This window comes from Anopheles funestus, chromosome 3RL (assembly GCF_943734845.2).
Source record: "Anopheles funestus chromosome 3RL, idAnoFuneDA-416_04, whole genome shotgun sequence".
Classification (NCBI taxonomy): Eukaryota; Metazoa; Arthropoda; class Insecta; order Diptera; family Culicidae; genus Anopheles; species Anopheles funestus.
The window spans coordinates 68871773-68889268 of record NC_064599.1 but is presented as its reverse complement, the minus strand read 5'-3'; the positions used below and the strand labels follow the sequence as shown (position 1 = coordinate 68889268).

The 17496-nt window shown below is 45.4% G+C and overlaps 9 protein-coding genes across 9 annotated transcripts in view; 6 read left to right on the top strand and 3 right to left on the bottom strand.

The window, feature by feature from the left end:
- Positions 1-36: 36 nt before the first annotated feature.
- On the top strand, positions 37-6577 carry LOC125768637 (membrane-bound transcription factor site-1 protease). The gene is made up of 4 exons (XM_049436605.1): positions 37-1542; positions 1629-4566; positions 4644-4976; positions 5423-6577. Exons 1-4 carry the CDS (start codon positions 1075-1077, stop codon positions 5851-5853), a joined length of 4170 nt encoding a protein of 1389 aa, XP_049292562.1. The 5' UTR covers positions 37-1074; the 3' UTR covers positions 5854-6577.
- A 138-nt stretch (positions 6578-6715) lies between these two features.
- On the bottom strand, positions 6716-7552 carry LOC125768669 (histone H2B). Its single transcript, XM_049436670.1, has one exon. The coding sequence runs from the start codon at positions 7435-7437 to the stop codon at positions 7063-7065; it is 375 nt and encodes a 124-aa protein (XP_049292627.1). The 5' UTR covers positions 7438-7552; the 3' UTR covers positions 6716-7062.
- A 104-nt stretch (positions 7553-7656) lies between these two features.
- On the top strand, positions 7657-8427 carry LOC125768670 (histone H2A). The gene has a single exon (XM_049436671.1). It carries the CDS (start codon positions 7786-7788, stop codon positions 8158-8160), a length of 375 nt encoding a protein of 124 aa, XP_049292628.1. The 5' UTR covers positions 7657-7785; the 3' UTR covers positions 8161-8427.
- A 1201-nt stretch (positions 8428-9628) lies between these two features.
- LOC125769544 (uncharacterized) lies at positions 9629-12140 on the top strand. Its single transcript, XM_049438277.1, has 3 exons — positions 9629-10428; positions 11563-11612; positions 11695-12140. Exons 1-3 carry the CDS (start codon positions 10020-10022, stop codon positions 12121-12123), a joined length of 888 nt encoding a protein of 295 aa, XP_049294234.1. The 5' UTR covers positions 9629-10019; the 3' UTR covers positions 12124-12140.
- A 124-nt stretch (positions 12141-12264) lies between these two features.
- Positions 12265-12881, top strand: LOC125768671 (MIEF1 upstream open reading frame protein). Its single transcript, XM_049436672.1, has 2 exons — positions 12265-12705; positions 12766-12881. Exons 1-2 carry the CDS (start codon positions 12532-12534, stop codon positions 12802-12804), a joined length of 213 nt encoding a protein of 70 aa, XP_049292629.1. The 5' UTR covers positions 12265-12531; the 3' UTR covers positions 12805-12881.
- On the top strand, positions 12809-13307 carry LOC125768666 (mitochondrial translation release factor in rescue). Its single transcript, XM_049436667.1, has one exon. The coding sequence runs from the start codon at positions 12809-12811 to the stop codon at positions 13268-13270; it is 462 nt and encodes a 153-aa protein (XP_049292624.1). The 3' UTR covers positions 13271-13307.
- Positions 13273-15280, bottom strand: LOC125768653 (RING-type E3 ubiquitin-protein ligase PPIL2). The gene is made up of 3 exons (XM_049436639.1): positions 15031-15280; positions 13862-14962; positions 13273-13785 (listed from the first exon to the last, which is right to left on the bottom strand). Exons 1-3 carry the CDS (start codon positions 15060-15062, stop codon positions 13329-13331), a joined length of 1590 nt encoding a protein of 529 aa, XP_049292596.1. The 5' UTR covers positions 15063-15280; the 3' UTR covers positions 13273-13328.
- A 108-nt stretch (positions 15281-15388) lies between these two features.
- LOC125768667 (uncharacterized) lies at positions 15389-16275 on the bottom strand. Its single transcript, XM_049436668.1, has 2 exons — positions 15964-16275; positions 15389-15885 (listed from the first exon to the last, which is right to left on the bottom strand). The coding sequence occupies exons 1-2, from the start codon at positions 16110-16112 to the stop codon at positions 15579-15581; spliced, it is 456 nt and encodes a 151-aa protein (XP_049292625.1). The 5' UTR covers positions 16113-16275; the 3' UTR covers positions 15389-15578.
- Positions 16276-16906: 631 nt separating this feature from the next.
- LOC125768657 (dnaJ homolog subfamily B member 6) overlaps positions 16907-17496 on the top strand; it is a 69783-nt gene continuing 69193 nt past the window's right edge. Inside the window, exon 1 of the mRNA XM_049436646.1 lies at positions 16907-17339. The gene's annotated coding sequence lies outside the window, so the exon portion shown is untranslated. The remainder of the gene's footprint in view (positions 17340-17496) is intronic.

The following is a 17496-nucleotide window of genomic DNA, read 5'->3' as shown; positions in this document are numbered from 1 at the left end:
TTATTGACGTTCCCGCGCTGGTGGTAGCCCTGCATTACTGGACTGTTGTAAGGTTCCTATTATTCGAACGGAATCAAATTTCTTTTGATAATAAATGAATTAAATATGCAAAAATTTTCAATAAAAATCGTCATAAAGTAAAACAAAAAGTTTTCGAGCTCTATTAAATTAGAACATCCTAGTTTTGTACATTATTTATTCATTATTTACGATTATTCAAAAGATCCCTCCTAGATACAACTGTCATTCATTCCAACCTCTTGTCCTACGCTCTTCCTACCGTACCTTTAGCACTATCTGTCTGGCTTGTTTTCGTGAGAAAAGAAACACGGAAAAGCCATATCGCGAATCTGCTACGGTAATTAGCGCGTTTAATTTAATAGAAAACCTTTGTGGGCAGTGTCATGTGTGTTAAGCTCTAAAGTGTCTCCAAGAAGTACTGGTTAATTGAAATTGTGCGTTTTAATGCTGCAGAAAAGCAGAATATGCGTACCAAATGAAGCAACAACAAAAAAACAACGAGCTTGCCTGCGATACGTAGAAAGAAAAGTTCCAAGAAAAGCGCAGCAACTAGTGCGTAGTGTCGTTTTGTGATAAGATATCCCTTCCGAAGAGATAAAAACGAATCACTTTCGTTATCAAATCAAAGAAAAGGAAGCGTTTGAGAAGACAAAGCTGGGCATTAATTTTCTTCCCTTCGTGTTGCAGTGAAAGTGTCATTAGGGTGAAAAATGTAGTGTCCAAGACCGCCTGAACCGTAGCGCAAGAAAACTCAAGTTTTCCTCGTAAGCAAACAACCAAGGAAATACGCTGCTAACCATTGAACAGCACGAGCCCCTTGGCACGCAAAAACAATCAGCTAGACAGAAATATCATCCCCGTGGCAAGGAAAAAGAAAAAAAACAACCCCCCTCTATCACCTCCCCCCGGGTAAATGTGTCGGTCCGTGGTACACACGTAACCACACACATACAGTCAAATGGAGTGCCGGGGTGGTGGATTGTGTTGAATGAAAATTGGTTTACCGGCTGGCTTACCAGTTGTTCGAGTCCATCGTCTCCAATTGCGGAGAAGATGAGATTTCGGCTGGTTAGCCTGCTAACCACCGGATCGCCCTTGCTTACCGATGGGGCACTGTCGCTGGTGTTTCCTCTGCTCCTACTGCTGACAACGACCATCTGTACAAATGTGTCATCTAGTGTTAATAATAGCTCCACCGGCCACTATCAGCCCGTGCAGGCTGGTACACACTATCCTGCCAGCCAATCCTTCACATCGGTCCATGTCGATGGCAGTACGTTAGCTTACAATAATTCCACAACGGATACTGGCAATCGGTCGGCCACGTTCGGGCAACAAACCGCAAAACCATGCTGTGATAGTAATAGTACCGACCGGCCGGTCCCGTCCGCCAGGACGCATCGTGTAGTGATAGAATTTTCCACCAAAATCGTCCAGAATGAGTATATAGTGCAGTTCAATGGTTACTACAAACCAAAGCAGCGGGAAAGCTTCATACAGGCTGCGCTGAATGGTTCGAAGGTGAGCGCAGCGACCTTTGACCCGCTGTGTTTGTTTGGCGCTCTTCTTTCTTTTATTAACTTTCTGTTATTATTATTTGTTTTTAGGTGCAAAAATGGCGCATCTTGCCACGCAACAATCCGGCCCAAGATTTCCCGAGCGATTTCGATGTCCTGACGCTGGAGGAAGCGGTCGAATTCGCGGACGATGGTTTAGCGTTGCTGCGGACGCATCCTTCGATCAAAAGCATATCACCGCAGCGGATGGTACATCGGGCACTAAAGTACGTACCACTGCGACAATCGGAACTCGATCCCGATCAAGCTCAAGACCGAGAGCAGGAGATAGAACCACCAGAGCCGGAGTTGGAGCTTGACGATCTGGAAACGGAAGATTTTATCGAGTTTATTCAAAAACGGCGTCTCACAACGGAAGATGATTCGTCCGCTGGTGTTGCATCTCCTTCACAAACTTCCCCACCACCACCACCACCGCCCCACTCACCAAACCGTCACTCAAATCGACGGTTGCTTCGTGCAATACCACGCCAAATAACGGCACTACTAAAAGCGGACGTACTCTGGGGGATGGGAATTACCGGGCAGGGTGTAAAGGTGGCCGTCTTTGACACGGGACTGGCCAAATCCCATCCACACTTCAAACGCATCAAGGAGCGCACGAACTGGACGAACGAAAAAACGCTAGACGATGGCGTTAGCCATGGTACGTTTGTGGCCGGCATAATCGCCTCGTCGAAGGAATGTCTCGGCTTTGCACCGGACGCAGAGTTGCACATTTTTCGCGTATTCACCAACAACCAGGTGTCGTACACGTCGTGGTTTCTCGATGCGTTCAACTACGCCATACTGAAGAAGATAAACGTGCTGAACCTAAGCATCGGGGGACCGGATTTTCTCGACCAACCGTTCGTGGATAAGGTGCTGGAGTTGTCGGCGAATCGGGTCATCATGGTGTCGGCGATCGGTAACGATGGACCACTGTACGGGACGCTTAACAATCCGGGCGATCAGATGGATGTGATCGGTGTCGGTGGGATGGATTATGCGGACAACATTGCCAAGTTTAGTTCGCGCGGTATGACCACGTGGGAGCTACCGTACGGGTACGGTCGACTAAAGCCGGACATTGTTACGTACGGCAGTCAGGTGAAGGGTAGCAACCTGAACGGTGGCTGTAAGTCCCTTTCCGGCACGTCCGTCGCATCGCCAATGGTGGCCGGTGCGGTAACGCTTATCGCAAGCGGTGTACTCGATCGACCGGAGGTGGATTTAAATCCCGCTTCGATGAAACAGGCACTGATCGAAGGTGCCCAACGGCTGACGGACAACAACATGTTCGAACAAGGGCACGGAAAACTGAACATTCTCCGTAGCATGAAAGCGCTGGCAGCGTACCGGCCGCGGGTAACACTTTCACCGGCGTACCTCGACTTCACCGAGGACTATATGTGGCCGTACACGACGCAAAGTTTGTATTACAGCGCGATACCGGTCATTGCGAACGTTACCATCCTGAACGGGATGGGTGTGATCGGGCGCGTAATCAATCGACCCACGTGGCATCCGTACAGCAACGAGCACGGTGAGCTGCTGAACGTTTCGATCAGCTACTCGGAGCAACTGTGGCCATGGTCCGGTTGGATGGCGGTACACATCGGTGTGAATGAGGCGGGCCGCGGGTTTGAAGGTATCGCACAGGGCCACATCACGCTAACAGTCCAAAGCCCGGCCGAGGGTGCGAACGAACGGGAACCACGCAACGGTACGGTCAGCTTTGCCATTAAGGTACGCATCATTCCGCAACCACCGCGCCAGAAGCGTATCCTTTGGGATCAGTACCACAGCCTGCGGTATCCGCCCGGATATCTGCCCCGCGATAATCTCAAAATCAAATCCGACCCACTGGACTGGCGGGCGGATCATGTGCACACGAACTTTAAGGACATGTACACCCATCTGCGCAATGCGGGCTACTACGTCGAGGTGCTCGGTGCGCCCTACACCTGCTTCAATGCTTCCCACTACGGTACGTTGCTGGTCGTCGATCCGGAGGAGGAATTTTTCCCCGCCGAAATAGCGAAACTGCGCGAGGACGTACTGGACCGGCAGCTCAGCGTGATAGTGTTTGCCGACTGGTACAACACGTCCGTAATGCGGCGCATAAAATTCTACGACGAAAACACCCGCCAATGGTGGATGCCGGATACGGGCGGTGCAAACGTACCGGCGCTAAACGATTTGCTGCGTGACTTTGGTATCGTACTGGGCGATCGTGTTGCGGACGGATATTTCGATATGCGCGACCATCGGATGTATTACGCTTCCGGGGCAAATATTGTACGCTTTCCGGTCGGCGAAGGTACGATCCTGATCGAGCGCGATCTGCTAGATGAAGGGCTCGCCATCACGCAACCGGACGAATCACGCTCGAAGGTACGTCTGCGTACCGCCATACTGGGTATGTTGCAAACCGATCGACGGGTTTATGCACGGCTGCAACCGGCCACACCGAATCCGGAAGGACCACCGCAAATGTCCGCGGATGAGATGCTGGAAGATGTTGAAGAGGATAGCGGAAAGATCGATCGTGGTGCGATCATTAACAAGCGCATCCTGCTGAGTGCTGGCGCTGTCGGTGGTGGAGATGTAGAGGAGGACGAGGAAGTGCCGAACGATGGTGGTGAGTTTAATCGGGACGATGCAGCGAATCGTATCGATGCCGGCGAGGAACCACTGCCGGAAGACGATCGGGATGGGGACGATATTGGGCTGATGTTGCGCGAACGCACGAAACAGGCTGTGAAGCAGCACAATTCTACCACCGCAGCGGCTAGAACGGCCAACCGGCCGGAACTGGCTGGTGGACGAATTGCACTGTACGGTGATTCGAACTGTCTCGATTCGACGCATCTGGAGAAGCCATGCTTTTGGCTGCTGGATTCACTGCTCGAGTACACGATGACGGCACACGTAACGAGCCTGCTGCGCGATCTCAACGTTAGCCGACAGGTGGAACAAATCGAAGGTAAGGCATTTGTGTTAAACACCGGTGAGGATCGGGCCTTTTGTTTTCACTCCATCCGTTTCTTTTTCTACCCACAGAAAACGTGAAGCTACCGCAACGAATGCCGAACAATAATCTGCACCTGTACTCGAAGGTACTTGTCGCGCATACGACCACCGGTGAAAAACGGCCACTTCCTGCCTGCCAGCGGCTCGATTGGGAGTATCCGGTAACGCTTAACATGTCCACCCTGAACATTGGTCCGAACGAACGGTTGCTCGGTCAGGAACAGCAGCATCAGCAGCAGCAGCAACATCTGCTGACGGTTCAACAGCGTCAGCTTAAACAGGGACCACCGCAACCAATGTTGCCCCTGGTAGGCAACGAGCTTGTCTACAGTAGCCGGGGCCGTAGGTTGGAAAGTCAGAAAGGTACGACTAAACGACTAACGGCGAAGCAATCCTTGGGAATATGATGGCACGTTTTGGGGATTTACGTTACGTTGTTTGTTGAATTTAGTACGTTCGTATCTTTTCTTTTATCGGAATAATTGAAAAATCATTGAAAAAAGTAACAGAAAATCATTACGAACGAATCGTTCAACCAAAACAAAAATTGGTTTTAGAAAAAGCTGCGTGGCGATCACATGTAATCGAGACAAAAAGCAGAAGTATTCAAACAAACAAAAAATATTCTAGTTAGCAGCAGAACCTATATTTTAGGAAGGAATTTTAGACCAAAATTTTGCCATGAATATAGAACGTTATGACTAAATTCAACAAACGATTAGTTGCAAAATTTTCTAAACTTTACCACCGACTCCCCCAACTGACTGCGCAGTATTTTATAAACATTTCCCCAAATTTTCCATTTTCAGGTGGAAATTCCGTGCTTGGCGCTAACGATGAACCGGACGTGCCCGGATGGCGCAACAAGAAGACGGACAAAATCCCTCCGAACGCGCCACCGAACGTTTTCAACAGCCCTTCCGGTGCATCACCGACGGCGGGCACACCGATGGCGGTGGGTGTAAAAATTATTCCCCTGGCCGGCGGCGGCGGCGGCGCCGGTGCCACAGAGGACGTCGACTATTATGCGGCGGAAAGCCGTGGCAGCAATGGACACGTGAACGGTGGTTCCCCCGGTTCGGTAGCATCCGGAGACTTCTGGTCCTGGTTGACCAGCTCAAAGAGTGCTTTAATGGTGGGCCTGTTCATACTGCTGACGCTGCTAAATTTGGTGCGCAAATCGAAAGGACTCACGATAAAGCGGCGGCTTAATTATGTTTTCAAGAAGATTGGCTTCTAGGAAGGATTCTGTTGATGCTGCTGTGACGGCTAAAACCAAAACGCTACGGAACCGATGTTCCCACGTAGGTTAAGCAAGCTTAGAACTTTACAAAATAAGCCTCGGGGCGAAACGATTCGATATAGAGGTAGAAGAAACGGGTGGCAAACGGTAGAGATAGATGGATAGCATTAGAGAATGGTCCCATTTTCCTGTAGCTATATTATGCTGACTGTTGTTTTATGTTCTTGTTATTTTCTAGCTACTTAAGTTTAACCGTCATTAATATCGTGTAAGAGGATAGAGTATGGCTCTGTTTTATTTAGTAGCATATGATTCAAATATTTAATATATTACAGCCTTAGCTTATCTTCGAAGACGAAAAGGTGCTGTTCGTGTAGTTTTAGATGTGTAGGATCATGTTTTTTTTCTGTTACGCAAAGATTATTTCAGTTGCCCCCTTTGTGGCAAGGGATGGATGACGGAGGTTAGTACCCTTTTACAAAAAGCAACGTAAAACAGCATTAGAACGACCTAATAACTAGAAAGAGGTTAAGGGAAGGAAATTGTTTAGCAAAATTGTCCCCTACGTGTACATTATAAAATGTGTATCGAAACGAAAAACCGATTAACATACATTATGTCAATCCGTACTATCCGAGTTCCTCAATCCCGTAGTAAGTCGGGTTTTTTGGAGAACGCAAAAAATAAAGAAGGAAAATATTTTTATATTTTTATAACGAAACTACCACGAAGTGGAATGGGTGATATTGTTTGAAAGAATTCAGTTTTCATATTCAAAATTCGAAGAAACTTACCATTTAAATATTCCCAATATTTCTTTCAAAATTTCCTCCCAACAATTAACCAACCAAAAAATGAGTTTACTTGTAGTATGTACATACAGTTTTATTCTTCGAGCTTGATCCGACTACGCGTGTAGTCCCACTATTACATTACATTGTTTTGGTTATTACGATTCGTAAAATAATTCCAAAGAAAACTTACATGCTAGTTAGAAACGCTTAACGGCTAATAGTGTGTGTACTGATGTGTGTTGGGTTTGTCTCTCGTGCTTCAGATGGAGGCTGAATGGAACTTGTCGATTCGAAGCTGCTACTGCTACTGCTGCTGCTACTGCTGCTCCATCTTTCCTTGCTGGAGCGTCTTGGACACGACATCTTGTAAGAATTCCATTTCCTCCCTTCGTTCAAGCGAGCGACCGGATGTTTACTTGGAGCTGGTGTACTTCGTCACAGCCTTCGTTCCCTCGGACACGGCGTGCTTGGCCAGCTCACCCGGCAACAGTAGTCGGACCGCCGTCTGTATCTCCCGGGACGTGATCGTCGAGCGCTTGTTGTAATGGGCCAACCGGGACGCTTCCGCCGCAATCCGCTCGAAGATATCGTTCACGAAACTGTTCATGATGCTCATAGCCTTCGACGAGATGCCGGTATCGGGATGGACCTGCTTCAGCACCTTATAGATGTAAATGGCGTAGCTTTCCTTGCGAGTCTTGCGCTTCTTCTTCTTGTCGGACTTCGAGATATTCTTCTGCGCCTTTCCGGACTTCTTCGCTGCCTTTCCACTTGTTTTCGGGGCCATTTTTTACTTGTTTGCGTTTTACTTAACACTTTTCGAGGAAAAAACTGTGATGGTTGCTTTAGCGGAGTTGTTCACTGCTAGACTCGTATTTCGCCAATGGTAAGAAAATGTCGAAAATCGTATTTATACGTACGGATGCTACCGCAGCGCATTCGAAATGCTACACCACGAAGCTCCGCCTACTTTTTCGAACATGCAGAAATGCAACGGTATAAAAGAGCGCGCGGCGGTTTTTTCGACATTGGCGGAATAACTGTCTAACAATTCACACGTGAAATCTGTGCAGCTGCGCTCTCTGCGTTGAATCATTTGACTCAGTGAAACTTAAGTGAATAAACTCTCGGAAACATGTCTGGTCGCGGAAAGGGAGGAAAGGTTAAGGGCAAGGCAAAGTCCCGCTCCAACCGTGCTGGATTGCAATTCCCGGTCGGTCGTATTCATCGGCTGCTGCGTAAGGGCAACTACGCCGAGCGCGTTGGTGCTGGAGCGCCCGTCTATCTGGCCGCTGTCATGGAGTATCTGGCCGCCGAAGTGCTGGAGTTGGCTGGCAATGCGGCTCGTGACAACAAGAAGACGCGTATTATTCCGCGTCATTTGCAGCTGGCCATCCGCAACGATGAGGAGCTGAACAAGCTGCTCTCCGGGGTGACCATCGCCCAGGGTGGCGTCCTGCCCAACATTCAGGCAGTGCTGCTGCCCAAGAAGACGGAGAAGAAGGCTTAAGCTCCCTGAACCATCGGCAACGACGACGACAGCATCTATCCGTGCGAAGGCCTACGATACCGAATTCCCGACAGTTGAAAAAAAACCGCCCTTGTCAGGGCGACGACATGCATTCATTAAAAGATATTAGTGTTATCCATCTGATGTGCCATCATATTGTCCGGGAAAATGAAAACCACACGTAGATTGTAATTTAGCATCGCCTTTTCAGAGAAAATTGCTACCTCACAATAAAGAGAGGGATGATGGGAGTACAAAAGAGCGAAACAGCAGATGTTCTCAGATGTCATCGTGGTGGGCGTTTACATTGCTTGATTGTACGATCCACGTACGTTCCTGTGTAATGACATTTTGCGAAGCAATTCGAAATCGCCGTTTCTGTGAAAATATTCACAATGTAGTTAAGAAACTGTTCAATTTTTTACGTTCGGATTTTTATGAAATCTGAACAAATATAGATTTTAAAAATAAGTAGTACAAATAAATTGAAAGTTTTTGTATAAAATATCTGCTAAATGCGTTTTGTATTAACGATTCCGAATATTCTTGCTAAATCCTTTATTTGTCTACCGGGCTATTCCAGAAAACGGGTTTGTTGAATCGTACATGATTTTGTTTTGTATCAGCGAAAGTATAGAAAATTTCAAGTTAATTGAACACAATTATATCCACCCACCGTTCATTTCTGTTGTTCTTTTGGGAATGCTTTATTCTTATCGTTATTTCCTTATCTTTTTCTTGAGAAAGTGGGCCAATATTCCATCCTTGAAGCATGAGAGAAAAATACAACTAAATATGATTTCGTAATACTATGCTTAAACAAATGTAAAAAGCGCGCGAAATAATAGCGTCTGAAATTCAGCAGAGAAAATGTGTCCTCGTACGGAAATGGTAAACATGATGTTCATTACTAATCATACCTTAAAGAAGCTTGAAAATTGCAATATGAAAACTATGAAAATACACATGATTAAATTCAAAAAAGCATTTAGCCAAGTATTTAGCATTTAGCCTTGGAGGCGGCCCTTACTATGACACTGAGACGGCTTGCCAAATGGGGAATGCGTATCTGGTATGGCGTGTTTTACAGAACTGTACCAACATTCTTGTTTTGCTGCTTCCCTGTATTTCTTATTGGAAAAAGGGGTTTAGCACCGTTAGAACCACACGGTGAACTAGATGGAAAGTACCTAGTATTGATATTTGATTACCATTTCGTACCCCGAAAAAAGAAGGAAAACCCATCCAAGTAGGCGAAATAGTTGCCTACATAGAACAGTTGGTACTCGACGACATTAAAACTATTCTACCTTGTTGCAAGATTAAGTAATGCACTTTTACCTACTTGAACCGGGGTAAAGGGTTTCGTTGATTTTTTGCATGCCTGTTCGTAAAATTATTTTATCTAACCTTCAAACATTGTACATTGTCGTCCTTGGGTGTATTCGTGATCATACGCACTCTTCCTGACCCTCGGCAATTTTTGCCTACGTGACCAACATCAACTCGTGTTGGTGGTGTGGTGGTGCAGTGTCCCTCCTGAGCAAAAGAATCCTTGCCATCACCAATACACGACGAACGCGAAGCAGGATAAACAATTGTTTATTTGTAATAGCAAATCGTACGTACAAGAGCGAGATGGGTAATAGAAAACGCATGGCCTGCGTAAATACCATCCCTTGGCGTTAATATCCCTTTGGCGTTACCCAAGAAAAAAAGGAGGGTAATCATCTTCTTAGGGGGAAGAATGTATAAAATCGACCACCGGAAAAAGTACAGTTGTTAGTTGATTCCCGAGTACGGTATTGTAAAGATTTTCCGCAGAATTTCCAGCATCCGAGGAAAGCCAACAGTGTACAATGGCTCGTACCAAGCAGACCGCACGTAAATCCACCGGAGGAAAGGCTCCCCGTAAGCAGCTGGCCACGAAGGCCGCACGTAAGAGTGCCCCGTCAACTGGTGGCGTGAAGAAGCCGCATCGTTACCGTCCGGGAACGGTCGCTCTGCGTGAAATTCGTCGCTATCAAAAGTCGACGGAGTTGCTGATCCGCAAGCTGCCGTTCCAGCGCTTGGTGCGTGAAATTGCGCAGGATTTCAAGACGGATTTGCGTTTCCAGAGCGCAGCTGTGGCTGCCCTGCAGGAAGCAAGTGAAGCTTATCTGGTTGGGCTGTTTGAGGACACGAATCTGTGCGCCATCCACGCCAAGCGCGTAACGATCATGCCCAAGGACATCCAGCTGGCTCGCCGCATCCGTGGAGAGCGTGCTTAAACCTAGATGAAGATACTTCAGTACATCAAAATCTACCTCCAAAAACAACTTCGAATATCTTTGCCAAACAAAAAACGGTCCTTTTCAGGACTACATATGTTTTGTTCGATAAAGATGAGCGTTCTTTTACTTCGTAATTGTGTGTTATATGATATAAGAGTCGATAATCGTGAAGCATTCACAATGGCAAACTAATACAACAACGTCTTCGTTGCCATCCACAACAAAGCAGTGAAGTTGTTGGAAAAATGAAAAGAAAAACCATGCCTACTAGATGTAGCAATGAACATTGTACCATATTTTACTATTTGGAATTCAATAAATGAGTAATGTAAAACAAAACTGAAGCAATTTAACGCAGTGAGTCATGGCCATTGGGTTTTTTGTCATACATGAATATTCTTGTTGCTCTCTATCACAGAATGGACATTTTCATCATAACAACGGATCCCGTTTTACCAGAAGCAAAAGGACGCTTCCAAACACTGAAGTTTGGCGCCCATTTACGCGTGGAAAGTTTCTTTTTTTAATACACATTTTATTATCTTCACGATGCATTAGCCTGGGGTTAAGAAGAGGGTAGAAGAAAAGGACGAAACACATTGTAGACAAATAGCCTTTTCAAAATATGAAGCTTTATAAATTGCCTTTAAAAACACTCATGTTTGCTAAACTGGGTACGGCCTTTTATTGCAATCAACTGGAAATCATCTTGAAAATGTTATTCTTCACATGTAATCGTAATTATTTCTCCTAACTGTACGCTGAATAGTATTACTCGGTATTGAAACTATTGTAATCCAATATATCTTTAGTATTAGAAGTGTTTAACACTTTTATAAACTTCAATATACAACCATTTAACATCAAAACTGTCCCCGTTAAAATGCATTTTATGAAAAAGTAGTTCAATAACACATTTTAATATATCATTCATCTTTGTGTTCAGTTCTGTACAATCGAAAATACATTATTTTCTCTATTATTAACATTAGAAAAAGTGCATAAAATTAATATTTTTACCTAAGGACTTTTTTCAGGCATTAATCCTAAACATCAATTTCTAACTAGAAAGTGCAAGCAGGGCAACAGATGTTTCACTCTCACTCCTTCTCTTTCGCACTCATCGTAGATGCGGCGATCTCACCAACACATCCATACGATCGACGCTTCCGCGAAAAGGTATTTAAGGTGGAGTTGAAATTTTTTCCCTCATTCGCAAAAAAATTTCCCAAGTGTTGTGTCGTGCATTTCAATCGAATAGTACCAAACCGTTGAAGAGATGGCCCGTACCAAGCAGACCGCTCGTAAATCCACCGGAGGAAAGGCTCCCCGTAAGCAGCTGGCCACGAAGGCTGCTCGTAAGAGTGCCCCGTCAACTGGTGGCGTGAAGAAGCCGCATCGTTATCGCCCGGGAACGGTCGCCCTGCGTGAAATTCGTCGCTATCAAAAGTCGACGGAGTTGCTGATCCGCAAGCTGCCGTTCCAGCGCTTGGTGCGTGAAATTGCGCAGGATTTCAAGACGGACTTGCGTTTCCAGAGCGCAGCCGTGGCTGCCCTGCAGGAAGCCAGCGAAGCTTATCTGGTCGGGCTGTTTGAGGACACGAATCTGTGCGCCATCCACGCCAAGCGCGTAACGATCATGCCCAAGGATATCCAGCTGGCTCGCCGCATCCGTGGAGAGCGTGCTTAAGCATATGTTTGCCACCATTTACAGAACAAAACGGTCCTTTTCAGGACCACCAAAAGATTGTTTCAAAGATAATCGTTTTACCCTCGTCTGCAATAAGACGCGTTGTTTCAGGAATATTCATGTATGATTCATAGTCGGCGTCGGTTTTTCCCTTCCTTCATCCCCTCCTCTCTTCCTCTAACCGGACGTTACACTGCACGCTGCCTAAAATAATGTATAACCGCCATATTTGTATTGTATGTCTCTGGGCAAGTAACGCACGCAGCCAAATTTCTTTCACCGCTGCATGCTTTAAACGTCATTCGTATGGCGTTCGGTAATAAACAAACTGCGTCTCGGAAGAGATTGGTTTTGAGGGTTCGTGCATTTCATTCTGCGTAGAGAAAGCGCGTGCTTTTGGTAGATAAAATGAACGTACCGGCCACCTCGAAACGGCTGGTGCTTTCTTTATATCGTGATTTGCTTCGTTACGGTACCCAGCTGCAGCATACCGATCAGGAATACTTTCTCGCTCGAATAAGGCGCGAATTTCGCCAGTCGGCGTCGCTGACCGATCCGAAGGAGATAGAATTTTCCTACAGGGTAATTTGGGTTTATTTTCTTAATAGATAAAATGTATGTAATATTCCGTACCTTTTCTAGCGAGGACGCGCTCTTCTGGATCGTGCACGCGTCATATAGTATCATGCACAGCTTGCTTCGATTTATTAGCCCCATATCTGCTGTACACTCGAAGGTGATGTTTCCATTGTTACCATGGCGATCCTTCTCGAAAGCCATCGATCACAGCCGTGTGCCGGTCCTTAACGAGGAAGAGCTGGAGGAAACGTTTGTCCGTGGCAGTGGTCCGGGTGGACAGGCGGTTGCAAAGACAAACAACAAGGTCGTATTAACACACAAACCGACCGGCATCGTAGTGCAGTGCCATGCCACACGCTCGCTGTTCGAAAATCGTCGAGAGGCGCGAAAGATGCTGGTCGGAAAATTGGACCATCTGTACAACGGTGACCAGTCGGTGGAAGCACAAATGCAACGGATCGAAACGAAAAAGCAGACAGAAACGGCCAGACGCAAACAGAAGCTCCAGGCAAAGAAAAAGGCTTGGAAGGAACGCGAGTTCGGAGATGACCAGGAAAAAGGCTCGTAATGTTGTAGTAATAAACAGATAGATTTTATACAGTGTATTCCTTGGACTGTAGCTAAATTTACCATGAACTAAAATTATTGAAACCATCACCTCCATCAGTTACTTTCCGCTTTTTTGCTTTAGAGGCTTCCGGTCCACCACTCGTTCCGGGTGTTTCACCAGTAGAAACGGGCAGAATCTTGGTAACGTTCGTGTCCAGATACTTGCCCACACCAGACCTGAACACTTTCAGCGGCTGAGAACCCTTTTTGCCTGCTGTTTTGTTCCGTTTGGCTTCCGCTTCCAGTTGAATGCGTTCCAGATCTTCAGCACGTTCCTTGGCAAGTTGTTCGTCCACTTCCTGGAAGGGATCGACGAATACTTGTGCCCGCTGGATGAATATGTTTTCTATCGGACGGTCACGGTTGTCCACCTCCACACGTTCCATCTCGGTTAGTATTTCTAGACCACCAACCAACTTGCCGAATATGGTATGTTTCCCATCGAGATGTTTACAGGATCGGTACGTGATGAAGCTGGAAGAGAAATTAATGCAAAGGTCGACATATAAACTTTTACCTTTACTACGATTGTTCCCACACAATCACTTACAATTGTGATCCATTTGTGTTCGGCCCCGAATTGGCCATGGACAATATGCCCCGTCCGGCATGCGATAGATTCGGTTTAATCTCATCCGCAAACTTTTTGCCCCATGCCGATGTACCTCCGTTACCAACACCAGTTGGATCACCGCCCTGGAGCATAAAATTACGGATGGACCGATGGAACAAACATCCATTGTAGTACCCGCTGTGGCAGTGTTTGAGAAAGTTTTCACACGTCTTCGGCACCTGCTCACAGTACAGCTCCAGATTCAGCGCACCGAAGTTGGTCAGCAGTCGGACGTAACCCTTCTTCTTGACACGCTCGTACCGCACGATATCGTCGTCGATGATGGCCGCTTCGTGATTCGATACTGGCACCATAGCGGTAGAGGTGAAGGCGGCCGCCACAGCGCCAGTAGAATAATGGGCCGCATTGAACTTATCCGCTACCTGTCGCTCTTCCGTCTGCGTTTCTGGTGCTTTGTAATCCTTTTCGAGCTGCGTTAGAATGTCTTTCGTTTCGGCGGAAATCGTTTTCAATCGCCCTTGTGGATCTTTTCGTTCGGCTAGCTCTTCTTCTGTTGGAACGCGTAGATTCTTTTTGATGTGGTGAAAACCGGTGATGTTAAACTTGTCCAAGTTGGCCGGATCCTGAATGGTGATCAGATCCTTCCGCATAAACGGTGTATCGTCCAGCAGATCCTTCCAGTTTTTTGCCTTCACGTTCAGCTGCTCAATCGCTTCCCACGAAAACACATTACCTGTCTTGCCGTTGGCCACAATGTGTGAGTTCTTGGTGAAGGGTTTGAACAGGGTCGGGCAATGGTACTGCCCTTCATGGTTCTTGGTGAAGTTGAGCTTGATCAAAGATTTGCCATCCAACGGTGCACCCGTGACGGGGTTTACCTTGAATTTCTTCAAAAATTCAATGATAGCAGCAAGCTCAAACACGTTGCCATCGTTGTCAGAGTACGGATGTTCGAAGGGTACCATCGAAAGGCAACAGTGATCAAAGGGAAGCCGCTTAAACTTAATCTGTTCATTCTCTACCGAGTCTCGTTTGTGACCTCCGTAAAATTCCGACCACTCGGTGTACGTGAGGTACCTAAAAAAACGGAAGGAGGAACATGATTGAAAGCACGGAAAATCTATGCGTAATTAAACTTTACTTACATTTTATCCTTCTGATGCTGTTTTTTACCCATTTTGATGCTGTGAGAACGATTTTCTCGTTTAAAATCAGATCGATAAAGTGTTTTGTTTACAGTAGGCTGCTTTTTCCTTCCCCTTTTCTTGTCAGCTCATGTCATTTCGGTCATCTGTCATCATGTTCGCTCGAACAAAAAACGGCTGCGTACTTTATGCAGCTTTTCATTTCTCTTTTCATATGATGACGAACAAAATATTAAACAAATAAACACAAACTAAAGAAAATGTTGTATAAGTTCCATGAACGTGTGGAGTGTGATACGTTTCTTTTCCTAATTCCTAACTTAAATCATAACGTCTACTTTCACACTCAAAAAACATGTTTTAAGGTAATAGAAATAGCAACAATCTTCGTGTATTTTTCCAATGTTCGAACTAATTCATTCTGCATTCGTATAATTTAGTAAATTTTCGACTGCTTCATTAGCGGTAAAGTTAAGGTCCGCATTATAAATGGCTCAGCGCCAATTGGTTGGGCGAATTGCGATGAGATCCTAAAAAAACCTATTCGTTTAGTTCTTTTTCGCCACCGCTAGACTATCGTTGTTCTCGATGTAATCGTAGCCCAGTTTGGCCATCAGCAGACCCGACGACAAACCAAGGGCGGTTGCAAGCCCCTGATTGCGAGGGACGGCCGATCGAATGACTGCCCACACCAGCACCGAACCGAAGCTAAATAGCACGGATCCACAGATGCTATACGCTACTCGTTTGTTCGTTTGCACTGCTTTCAGATGCGGTCTGCTATACATGAACAGCGTCGTTCCGAGTACGGTATGCAGCAACAAAAAGTTTGTCACGTCTCGTTTTGGTAGCAGTCTAAAAAAACAACAAACATGCATATTAGACGAATCCATTTGGCTGCTAAAGGGGTTATTTCGGTGCACTCGAGCTTACTTGATAGCAATCGAGGGATTCATTACGTTGACGGACAATGCCGCATAGCTGAGCATTCCCTTCAGCGGAAAGTAGTAGTACAGGATGTTTTCCTTCGTCAATGGCCGCAGGCGCAGCGTGTTCACAATCGGCAAATTGGCGTCAGTCATCCTGGTGCGTTGTCGGGGACGCGTTTACAAGGAAGCGAAATACTGTGCGAACAATTTGTGGCTATCAAAAGCAACCAATTGCACCAAGAAAAGCAGCTAGCTTTTCGGTTGTGTAATAATTCTTTGGCAGAGATGAAGTAAACAAATTATCTGTAATTTGACATTTTACCGGAATGTCAGCTGTTCGGTGATTTTAGAGGGCGTATAATTTGACAATAACTATAATAAATGTGTATAATATAATTAAATGCTTGTACCTGTGTGTACTAAAGTGATTAACTAAAGCTTAATGAACTAATATAACAAAAAAAAATATTACGAAAATAACTCAAATAAATTTGTATCAGGGGTAGGAATGTCGTCTTCTTCCTGTAACATGTTTTTTGATAATTTATTACTAAATTTACATACATTCAAAGCTTTTTCGGTTGAATGTTTTTGCTGAAAGATGAATACAACCAGAAATAGCAAGAAACCCAGCTTTATGTTTTAAGAAAGTGATGAAATTTTGTTTCATTCCCTGGACTACAAGTTATAGAAGGGTATACAGTACGTGCTACAAAAAGGTCAATGCATTCACAATGGGATTTCAAATTGGACGGTGATGATTTGTACGAAAAAATCCTTTACTATGCTCCATTATTAGTTGTGCGGAACATTTTCACATTAAAAATATAGCTTTTTTTTATATCAGAGCTTTTGAATAAAAAAATTAAATCGTTTCCGTATATATTTTTCGTAGTAAAATAGTGGTTTTCTAATCTGAACTTCACCAATTGTCATAAAATCTTTTCCAGTGTGCGAACCCGCCGGCATAAACAAAAGGACATAGCCGGAAACGCGCTTGAAAATTATCAAAATAACACAAAAGAATCTATCGCAGAACGCCAGTTGTATCGTGAACTTGTTTCCTCCACGTGGAAAGCGCCCGCGAATAGAACTTTCTTGAGGATTCTAGAAAGTGTGGTTGCAGTGTTGAAGGTACGCTTTCATTCGGACGAACGAAGACCGATAAAGAAGGTTCTGTGAAAACAGCGAACGAACAAACGAAGCGTGTCGATTTAACAACGCGTCTTACGGAAAGCGCGGTGTATTCCAGGCAGCTGAAGCTAATCGATAGTGCGGTTTCGGTAGTGAAAAAAAAAGATCGTCGCGAGTGCGGAATTATTGTGCATGTTGTGTTACTTTAGGGAAGAAGGCGAATTCAATATGTCCAATCTTTTGTAGGTAAGTAATAATCCTTATGAGATGTATTGAACATTTGTAAAAACCGGTCCTGTGTCCAAATGCAGGTTACAGTAAAAAACTTTGCATAAACATGAATGTGTATGTGAGTTATGGTTTTATCAGGTTAAACGTTTTGCAAATTAAACGTGCATTTTAT

Bases quoted from the DNA above. Each gene is read 5' to 3' on its own strand.
- LOC125768637 (XM_049436605.1), top strand. From the start codon at position 1,075: ATGAGATTTCGGCTGGTTAGCCTGCTAACCACCGGATCGCCCTTGCTT. The intron at 1,543-1,628 runs GTGAGCGCAGCG...ATTTGTTTTTAG, and splicing joins CTGCGCTGAATGGTTCGAAG to GTGCAAAAATGGCGCATCTT. The intron at 4,567-4,643 runs GTAAGGCATTTG...TTCTACCCACAG, and splicing joins ACAGGTGGAACAAATCGAAG to AAAACGTGAAGCTACCGCAA.
- LOC125768669 (XM_049436670.1), bottom strand. From the start codon at position 7,437: ATGGCCCCGAAAACAAGTGGAAAGGCAGCGAAGAAGTCCGGAAAGGCG.
- LOC125768670 (XM_049436671.1), top strand. From the start codon at position 7,786: ATGTCTGGTCGCGGAAAGGGAGGAAAGGTTAAGGGCAAGGCAAAGTCC.
- LOC125769544 (XM_049438277.1), top strand. From the start codon at position 10,020: ATGGCTCGTACCAAGCAGACCGCACGTAAATCCACCGGAGGAAAGGCT. The intron at 10,429-11,562 runs AAACCTAGATGA...CACTCATCGTAG, and splicing joins CATCCGTGGAGAGCGTGCTT to ATGCGGCGATCTCACCAACA. The intron at 11,613-11,694 runs GTATTTAAGGTG...TCAATCGAATAG, and splicing joins ATCGACGCTTCCGCGAAAAG to TACCAAACCGTTGAAGAGAT.
- LOC125768671 (XM_049436672.1), top strand. From the start codon at position 12,532: ATGAACGTACCGGCCACCTCGAAACGGCTGGTGCTTTCTTTATATCGT. The intron at 12,706-12,765 runs GTAATTTGGGTT...TACCTTTTCTAG, and splicing joins AGATAGAATTTTCCTACAGG to CGAGGACGCGCTCTTCTGGA.
- LOC125768666 (XM_049436667.1), top strand. From the start codon at position 12,809: ATGCACAGCTTGCTTCGATTTATTAGCCCCATATCTGCTGTACACTCG.
- LOC125768653 (XM_049436639.1), bottom strand. From the start codon at position 15,062: ATGGGTAAAAAACAGCATCAGAAGGATAAAAT. The intron at 14,963-15,030 runs GTAAGTAAAGTT...CCGTTTTTTTAG, and splicing joins CAGCATCAGAAGGATAAAAT to GTACCTCACGTACACCGAGT. The intron at 13,786-13,861 runs GTAAGTGATTGT...TTTCTCTTCCAG, and splicing joins AACACAAATGGATCACAATT to CTTCATCACGTACCGATCCT.
- LOC125768667 (XM_049436668.1), bottom strand. From the start codon at position 16,112: ATGACTGACGCCAATTTGCCGATTGTGAACACGCTGCGCCTGCGGCCA. The intron at 15,886-15,963 runs GTAAGCTCGAGT...TTGTTTTTTTAG, and splicing joins AATCCCTCGATTGCTATCAA to ACTGCTACCAAAACGAGACG.